This window comes from Dendropsophus ebraccatus, chromosome 4 (assembly GCF_027789765.1).
Source record: "Dendropsophus ebraccatus isolate aDenEbr1 chromosome 4, aDenEbr1.pat, whole genome shotgun sequence".
In the NCBI taxonomy this organism is placed as follows: Eukaryota; Metazoa; Chordata; class Amphibia; order Anura; family Hylidae; genus Dendropsophus; species Dendropsophus ebraccatus.
This window is the reverse complement of record NC_091457.1, coordinates 116,760,382-116,769,291: the sequence shown is the minus strand read 5'-3', so window position 1 is coordinate 116,769,291 and position 8,910 is coordinate 116,760,382. Positions and strand designations below refer to the sequence as shown.

The 8,910-nt window shown below is 43.9% G+C and overlaps 1 protein-coding gene across 7 annotated transcripts in view; it reads left to right on the top strand.

Annotated features, from left to right (window-relative positions):
- The first annotated feature begins 2,244 nt into the window (after window positions 1-2,244).
- MTMR14 (myotubularin related protein 14) overlaps window positions 2,245-8,910 on the top strand; it is a 58,365-nt gene continuing 51,699 nt past the window's right edge. For all 7 annotated transcript variants that reach the window (XR_011362635.1, XM_069966846.1, XM_069966841.1 and 4 more), the window contains exons 1-5: window positions 2,245-2,435; window positions 5,470-5,618; window positions 7,610-7,718; window positions 8,230-8,305; window positions 8,699-8,756. Coding sequence is in view for 6 of the 7 variants with exons in the window: in XM_069966846.1 (XP_069822947.1) it covers window positions 2,346-2,435; window positions 5,470-5,618; window positions 7,610-7,718; window positions 8,230-8,305; window positions 8,699-8,756 (482 nt within the window). In the remaining variant the exon portion in view is untranslated. The remainder of the gene's footprint in view (window positions 2,436-5,469; window positions 5,619-7,609; window positions 7,719-8,229; window positions 8,306-8,698; window positions 8,757-8,910) is intronic.

Here is an 8,910-nt window from a genome sequence, read left to right as displayed (position 1 = left end):
CTCCCTCTTCTTTATAAATGATCAATGCTGGTCTCCTGCTCACTCCCGCTCTCAGTATCTGCTAATAGAGGACTGATCTGCAGTCAGATATAGTTAAAACTCCTAGTCTGTGTTGGGGCTGTGGTCTATCAGTAAATCACCTGTCTAGAGACCAGCAAAAGTTTGTTTTCTTTGGTTCAAATCCCCTGATGGAAATAAAATATAGTTATTTCTTTTTTTTCTCATTATTTATCATTTACCCTTAGACCACAGATTCTTCACAGGTTAGGAGGCACTATATCTGATTGCAGATCAGTCCTCTATTGGCCGATACTGACTGACAGATGAGCGAGCAGGAGTCCGGGCAGCAGCGATTATTCATGAAAAAGAGGGATGACAAAGCAGTGGAGAGGGGTGCTAGGGTAAGGCACAAACGCTGAGGCACAACTCCTCATTTATTCTTTATTATAGTAGGAGATGCAAGATTGTGCATAATCTACTCCACAGACAAATTATCAAAATGCACTGTCTGCCCTGCATTATATGTTATTGGAGTCAACAGGTAACCTTCAGCTATCACCCACCGTCAGGGTTAAAGGGGTTATCCAGCGCTACAAAAACATGGCTACTTTTCCCCCTACTGTTGTCTCCAGTTCAGGTGCAGTTTGCAATTAAGCTCCATTTACTTCAATGGAACTGAGATAAAAACCCCACCCAAACTCGAGACAAAAGTAGGGGGAAAGTGGCCATGTTTTTGTAGCGCTGGATAACCCCTTTAAAGGGGTTATCCAGCGCTACAAAAACATGGCCACTTTCTTCCAGAGACAGCCCCACTCTTGTTTCCAGCTTGGGCGGGGTTTTGCTATTCAGTTCCATTGAAGTGAATGGAGCTTAATTGCAAACCGCACCTGAACTGGAGACAAGAGTCGTGTTGTCTCTGAAAGAAAGTGGGCATGTTTTTGTAGCACTGGATAACCCCTTTAACATGTTTTTGCATCTTACATGTGAGGGACAAAGTCAAGGAGATTTTACATCCAATAGCATAAAAGCTGAGCTGTGGCAGGTTCATGAGGAGGTGATGAGATGCCCCGGCCATGAGGACACAAGAAACATGGGGGGATCCATCATGTCCACACAACAAGGAACTAGAAGACTGTAGACTTTTCTTTACGACAAATCTGCAATGAATTTGTGTTGAAATCAGTAAGTGTTACATGTAGAATGGACTGCAGATTCACCCTATCTAATGAAGAGCAGATAATCCACTGAATTTTTTTCCTGCTACATTAGGATGTTTTTGCCCCCCCCCCCCCAATCAGCATTTACTGTATAGTATATTACTGCCTCATTCACACTTCTGTATTGTGGATCTGTATCATTTCCATTTTCTTCATTTAAAGAAATAGTAACAATGCTACCTGTCACTTTAAAAAGATTCTGACCTGTTGAAGAGACATATCAGTGCTGATATCCTCTCCGATTGTTACATATAGTGGGGAGAAGTGCCTAGCAGCACACTTCACTCCCCAGATTGTCACTCTCTCCAAATGACTGCAGGTGACGGGCTCTATTATAAATTTATGGAGCCTGTCTCCTGCTATCAGTGGGTATTAGTGTCAAGCCAGGAAGTGAAGTGCACCACTGTGTGCTTCCCCCGGCTATATCTATTGATCGAAAGGGGTCTCAGCACTGAGATGACATTTCAAATGACAGCAATGCTTTACAATGCATGGTCTGTTTTGTTTTTTTTTTGCACAGTTTTCATGTACATCATTGTTTTGTATTTCAGCAAAATTCCCACCACAGCAAAGAAATAGTTCTTTGGCAAAAAAAAACCTAATAAATGTGGAGAAAATTTGGCTATTTACTATAAGAGCCCAAAAGTGGCTCTTATAATTTTATTTATATTTATTTATTTATTTTTTTATCCCCCCTGAAGTTTTCCTTCAGTTTCCAACAGGAACAAATGGAAAAGAGAAAGCTCCACACTGCCCAACAGTGGTCATACACGGTATTACAATAACAAGTCTCTCCCAAAACATCCCCTGTAATGCTTTACACCGACCTAAGCGGTTGTGGGGCAGCAGAAATCCTCTCTGACAGCTCCACTTGTCAATAACTTCATATAATAAAAAACAAACTAAAAGTGATACATCCATGTCTTCTTTATATATTTCCTTACAAATCTCCCTTCCTCAACCAAGATGGCGACGCGGCCATGTCGTGACGTCATCAGCGGGCGACCTGACAGATGTCACTTGGCACGTGATCAAGAAGGGACGCGGTGCTGCGGATGTCCTGTCAGGCGAGCACCGGTGCTCCGGGTTTCGGGATGGGCCAAACCCTCTGATACCAGGGTGGCCGCTATGGACGACCCCGGCCGGGTGAGCGGGTTGGAGGAGCTTCTGGAGGAGTTCTCCCGTGCTCAGTTCCGGGCCAAGGATGTGGGGGCAAAGGTGAGAAACTCGCTACAGGCCACAGGGGGGCAGCAGAGTGCAGGGCAACCCGTTGTATACAGGGAGCGGAGCGGGGTATACACTGCAGGGGACTGTGCTTATAGAAGTGCGCGGTAACAGCGCCTCCTACCGCCTGTAATGGGACATAACAACCCGTGTTATTGCTGTCATGTTTACCTCAGGCTTGTGGGACTCTGCGTCTGACAAGAGGGCGTGGTTTCTGTATATAATAGGCGTGGTTTAACGTCAGTGAGTTCTAAGACACTGTAGGGACTATGGGGGACATTTACTAAGGAGTCTAATGTGTGTGACTCTTCTAATGGGGATTGGTGGATATTTCCTTCACTTATGGTGTGACTGTACCACCAGGCCCAGGCTGAAGCACTGGAGGCGGGCCGACCCACCCTTAGTGGGAGGAAACCCCCGCCCCTCTATGAAAAGGGTTCCATTGATTCTAATGGAGTCACGTCATGGAGGGGCTGGGGTTTCTTCCCACTAAGGGTGGGTCGGCAGTGCAATAGGGAATGCATCTAAGTAAAAAGTCAGACACTGCGCATGTTCACCTGGTACTGACCAGATGTAGACCTAGGATTTAAAAAGTCGCAGATGATAAATTGGGCGCTAATCCCGGATTATGCAAATTTTTGGGTGAATACTCAAAACAGGCAGATTAAAAAAAAAATTGCATCTAAAAACAGACCAAAAATGGGCAAAAAATCCAATTATTCACCTAAAAATAGGGGCAAAGTCCTATATTTCCCCCTATGTGTCTCTTTTTAAAAAGTGCAAACTCCTCATCTATCATGCCACAGTTTAATAAATTTAGCGCAGTTGAAAAATTGGAGTCAGAAACCAAACACTTATACTCAACTGGGTTCGGTGTTTCCTCTTCTCTTTGCTCCTGTGGCCGCACCGCAGCGGTCATGAGGGCACTCTTCCCTGTCTTGGCATCGGCGGTCCAGTGACATCACTTTATTGCCGAAACCAGAGGCAGAGAGCGTCCTCTTGTGACTGACAGGGAGGGAGCCAATGGTTCCCTCTCTGTCAGTGCTGCTGCGCGGTAACTATGAGTGCTCCATACTGTGCGGAGAGCGGCTCAGTATACAGGTAAACTAAACTGAGCTGAGCTGCAGCAGGGGTCCGGACAGCGGTCCGCCAGTTGAGGACCCCTGACATAGGCTATCACATGAAGGGAAGTTGTTTAAAAGCACAGTGACCATTTAAAGGAGAAGTCCTGTGTTTGGCATTTTTTTTAAAACGATCTGGGGAGGGGGTGGCTGCACATAACAACATGCACCTACCTCCCTGGCTTCAGAGTGAGGACCTGGGTCGTGATGTGTCCGTTGCGCTGAGACATCATGACTCGCATCCCTATTTAGACCAGCAAGCGGCTGGGGGACAGCGGACCCCTAGGCTGAAGCCAGGGAGGTAGGGGCATGTTCTTATGTACAGCCACATGATGGCATGAAATGGAAAGGTTAGAGACTTCTGGGTGACTGATATGTGATACATTTATTTATTTCAGGGTTAGAAACAAATGGGAAGATTAATTAAAGGGTGTAAAATGTAGACTGGTGTAACCTGCCCACAGCAACCAATCACAGCTTAGCTTACAGCTCTGGTATAATGATAGAGGAGCTGGGATTGGTTGCTGTGGGCAGTTTACAGCAGTGTATATTTTACACCCTTTGATAAATCTTCCCCAAAGTACCTAGGGCTTGGTTCGCATGGCATGTTTTTCCTGCTTGTATATTGTTAGGGTGTGCTCACACTGAGGAATCCACATGGAAAAGTTCCTGCGGATTCCGTCGCTTGTACCTGCGCATTTCTATTGGTCCCATAGACTCCATTCTGTGGTCAGGCGAATTCAGGCATCCGCCGAAAGAATTGACTTGTCAATTGACTTGTGAATAGAGTAAAAGTTTGCTGGTTGGACACTGTTTCGGTTCAATAGTTTTTATAATTTTTCAAAAACACATTTTAGTAAAACATGAATAAAGCACTATACTGCCTCCTCTGTTTATGACAGGAACTGCCCAGAGTAGTTGCTAATCCCCATAGAAAGCCTCTCCTGTTCTGGACAGTTATAGATTTTAAGCCCTCAGGGGTAGGGTCCTCTTTCCCTATTTACCAGTTGTCCATTTACCTTCAATGCGTTTTTGATCTTGTATTGTTCCCTTTTGTTACCCCTATCGCTTGTATAGCGCTCTGGAATTAAGGGCGCTTTATAAAAAAAATAATAAAAATGGACAGAGGTGGCAGCAGAGAGCACTGTGTCAGACTGGAAAGAAAACACCACTTCATGCAGGACATACAGCAGCTGATAAGTACTGGAAGACTTGATTTTTTTTTTTTTAATAGCATTAAATTACAAATCTGTTAAACTTTCTGACACCAGTTGATTTGAAAAAATAAATAAATAAATAATAATAATAATTGGAGTACCCCTTTAATTTGAGTAGGGTTCGTGCCCTGAACTCACAACTACTGGCAACCCCATTACTTGCCAGAGACCCGCCGCCTGGAAAGCATGGTGAATGGGTGGAGCTTAGGTCTCATTTACTCCAATGGGCGATCAGCTGCAGTAACCCTGCTCAGCCACTGTATAATGTAGGGTGCTGTTTGCTTACGCCTCTTTATTGCGTATGTGGTTGCTGGGGTTCTGGCAAACAGCTGATCGATCAGGGTGTTGGGTGGTGGACCCCCACAGATCAGACGTTAGTGACCTCTCCTGAGGATGGCACTTCAGTTAAAGAGAACCAAAAAGGCCCTTTAAGCTAGAAGTCTGGAGTCCAGTATAAGAGATTTGTGCTGTTACCGTATTCCGTTTTGATCCCATAAGGTTTATTATATTGAAACATAACATTACTAGGAGATGAGTTACATTAGGGCAGGTGTCAGTCTCTGAATGTGTACAATTGTTTTCATTCACTGACAGGCACCAGAGATCTCCAATGACCTTTACTATTCATAGACTGCGGATCACTTCTGTGTCCTGTACATGTCCCTGACTGGTTTCTTTCTTGCTCCTCAGGTGGAGAGGATTGAGCAGCGCTGTCTGGAGCTCTTTGGAAGGGATTATTGTTACAGCATCATCCAGAACCCCAATGGGGAGCTGTGCAGCCACTACCCCCGACAGATCGTCTTCCTGGAGTATGAGAGCAAAGAGCATGACAAGCACATGTATGTAACATATATACCTCAATAAAATGGCTTTCTTTAACAGCTGCATGCAAGCTCTTTCTACCCTCTAAATAACTCTTTCAGTGACTGTCCAGTGGTCCAGAATACCAGATAATCGGGTTTCATTGATGCTTTACTTGTGGACTCTTCCTATAGGTGTGAATATAGTCCCTTCACCTTGCCTGAGATTCCGTCTTTTTTAGCTGTCACATTTACCTTTGTGCAGGAAGGTGGCAGCACCTCCCTGCAAAGTGAGATTTAGCCAAATACATGTGTTATCTCCTGTGTATCACGCCTGGATTAGTGTCTGCTCTGGTGCTAGCACCCATAATCCGCTGTGTAAATATTAGACTTTCTCTTCGGACTCGTGTAATCTGTCCGGCCTGCAGGAGTAATGTGTGATCGCTGCCCACATTGCCGTTCTCCTGATGAGAGGCCTATTGCTTTATATAGCAGTCCAGCTTTCTAGAGCACTGGAATGAGATGCTGATGTCTGATATACATTTACCTGAATAAATACACTGAAGAGAACTATGTCTAATACATCTTGCTTTTCCCTTCTCCCATCACTCTTATTTTTCCATACCTCCAGTGATGACTATACACACCATACACTGACAGCTGCTTACAGAATATTCACCCAGCAAACAGCGATTCCTGCTTCCTCCCTTCCCATACATGTACATGCTTGGCCAAGCATATATGTACTCAATAGGGAAAGGGGATCAAGCGGCTACCTGACACCTGCTTATCTACTTTATCCCAGACGTTTGCTGTTGCAGAGAATCAAGAAACCTCCGTACACATTAGATATTTGACCTTTTCCACAAAAATCTATTTGGCTACCTATTTTGGCAATACCATCCATTGTCTAATTTACATGGTGGCCTTCCAACTCTTCTCCAACAGATGATGCCAGGGGAGAGAAGGATTTGGAAAACTGAACTTCATCTGACTGATCCTTTGATTCTAAGGGTCCATTTACACAGAAAGATTATCTGACAGATTATCTGCCAAAGATTTGAAGCCAAAGCCAGGAACAGACTATAAACAGAGATCAGGTCATAAAGGAAAGCCTGAGATTTCTCCTCTTTTCAAATCCATTCCTGGTTTTGGCTTCAAGTCTTTGGCAGATAATCTGTCAGATAATCTTTCTGTGTAAATGGACCCTAAGGTTTATAAGCAGCTGCCAGAGCGCCCCCCCCCCCCCAGTCAGGAACATGAATGCTTATGTAAATGGGGCAATTGGGGGAAGCTGGCCATAAGCCAAATGCACGTGTGGCTCACAGCGTATATGTGCATAGCTACCTGTAGATACAGATATGTTAATGATCAGTTGTTTTGCAAGCCCAGCCATATGAATTTTGGGCATTATAGTTGTTGGCCTTACATGGTTAAAGTGTAACTGTCATTTAAATGTCACTTTGCAGATATCAATAGTACAAGCGATTTTTATTTTTATTTTTTATTTTTAAACTTTGTTTTATTAAGCAAAAGAGAGGGAAAGGAGAAAGGCAGCCCTGCACAACAAAAGATCCTGCAATCTTCTCTCACCAAGTTTCCAGACCAACACTGAGCTTTCTGACCTGTAAATCTAGCTTTTTATGTGCCCAGTCAGTCTCCAAACTACAGGGCTGTTTGTCTCCTCTTCCTGCTCACTCCTCCCCCTCCCTAGGTTATAATGGACACAGCAAACCCTTCTTCACTTTGCATCTCCGTAACGTAGATGGCTTTGCCTGATAGTGAACAGATAAAAGGTTGGGATGGGGGGAGGCTGGGAAATAGCTTTTTGAGTACAGAAAATGGCTTTTTTTTTGCCAAATAAAATCACTTGTAATATTGATTTCTGCAAAAATAACACATCTCATTGAGATACTGAGGCAGCCGGGATTGGAGTCCACGGCATCGGTTCCGCTTGGAATTTCCTCCTGTTTTACTCAGTGTGACCGGGCCCTTATATGCAGTAATAATTCAGTGGTGTTATGTTGCAGGTTTGAGAGCACGGTGCAGGTCAGCAAACTACAAGACCTTGTTAACCGCAGCAAAATGGCTCGATGTAGAGGACGGTTCGTCTGCCCGGTTATTCTGTACAAGGGAAAGGTGAGTGTTTCTTGCATACCCAGTGTTTGGCAGCTGTCTGTCCCATCCCTCCACATTCTCATTCTTGGTTGTTCATCTTGGCAGATACAGTATGACCATTTATTTCTCTGCGGGCTGCATACAACCTGAAAACTAACAATAGTTCTGAGTAACAAAATAATGCAGGGCCCCTAACTGTACACAACCTGACCATCCACTGTAATGGAATTACTCCAGCAGTTGGAGACGTTCTGATGGGATGATGTGTGTAAGATGGATAGTCCCGGGTTGCTATTTGTATCTAGTTATACCTTGTCCACATCTGATATACCAAAGAACTGCAGATCTGTACTGAAGCGGAAAGTCAGGCCATTCCTCTAAATGAAGGCCTTGGCTTATAGATAGCACTCCTAGATTGAGATTTGTCTGCCCATTTCGGTACATCATACATTTTTAAACAATTGCGCTTATTCAGGATATGCCTCCGATTTATAAATTTGTCCTCGTAACGTTTTCTGCTTTTCCTTTGCAGCACATATGCAGGTCGGCAACACTGGCCGGATGGGGGGAGTTGTATGGACGCACCGGGTATAATTATATATTCTCAGGTAAGCTCAGTATTTATAATCTTGTTTTCTGTTCCTGGCTGTGATTCCATTCATATTAACAGCCTCTACAATGCCAGATCCATTATACACTGAATGCTGTAGGTGACTAGTGGACCATACTTACAATGTATCTGTTTAAATGAGAAGAAAAATGTTGACTATTTAGAGGGTTACCAAAAACTTTAGCCCATGCTTTGGTTCCCATAATGATCGAAAACCATAAAGCTGGTGTGAGTTCAGCTTAAATATTTCTAATTTAACAGCATTAACCTTATGAAGGAACGCAAGTTATTAAATTCTTTCATAATAGAGTGCTGTTTTATATATTGTCAGCGATTGAATGCACAGGTGTTATCCTGCATTTAAGCTTGTTGATTTGTGGATTTGCTGCAGGGGGCGCTGATGATTCCTGGGCAGATACAGAAGTTGCGGAGGATGATTCCATAGCCAGGTATGAATGAGAAGCTCTACTATTTCTAAACTAGGCTAGTTTTGACTATTTAGAAGGATACTTAAAGGGGTTCTACAGCTCTGCAAAACAGCCTCTTCTTATCGAATATTAAAGGGGTTATCCAGCGCTACAAAAACATGGCCACTTTTCCCCC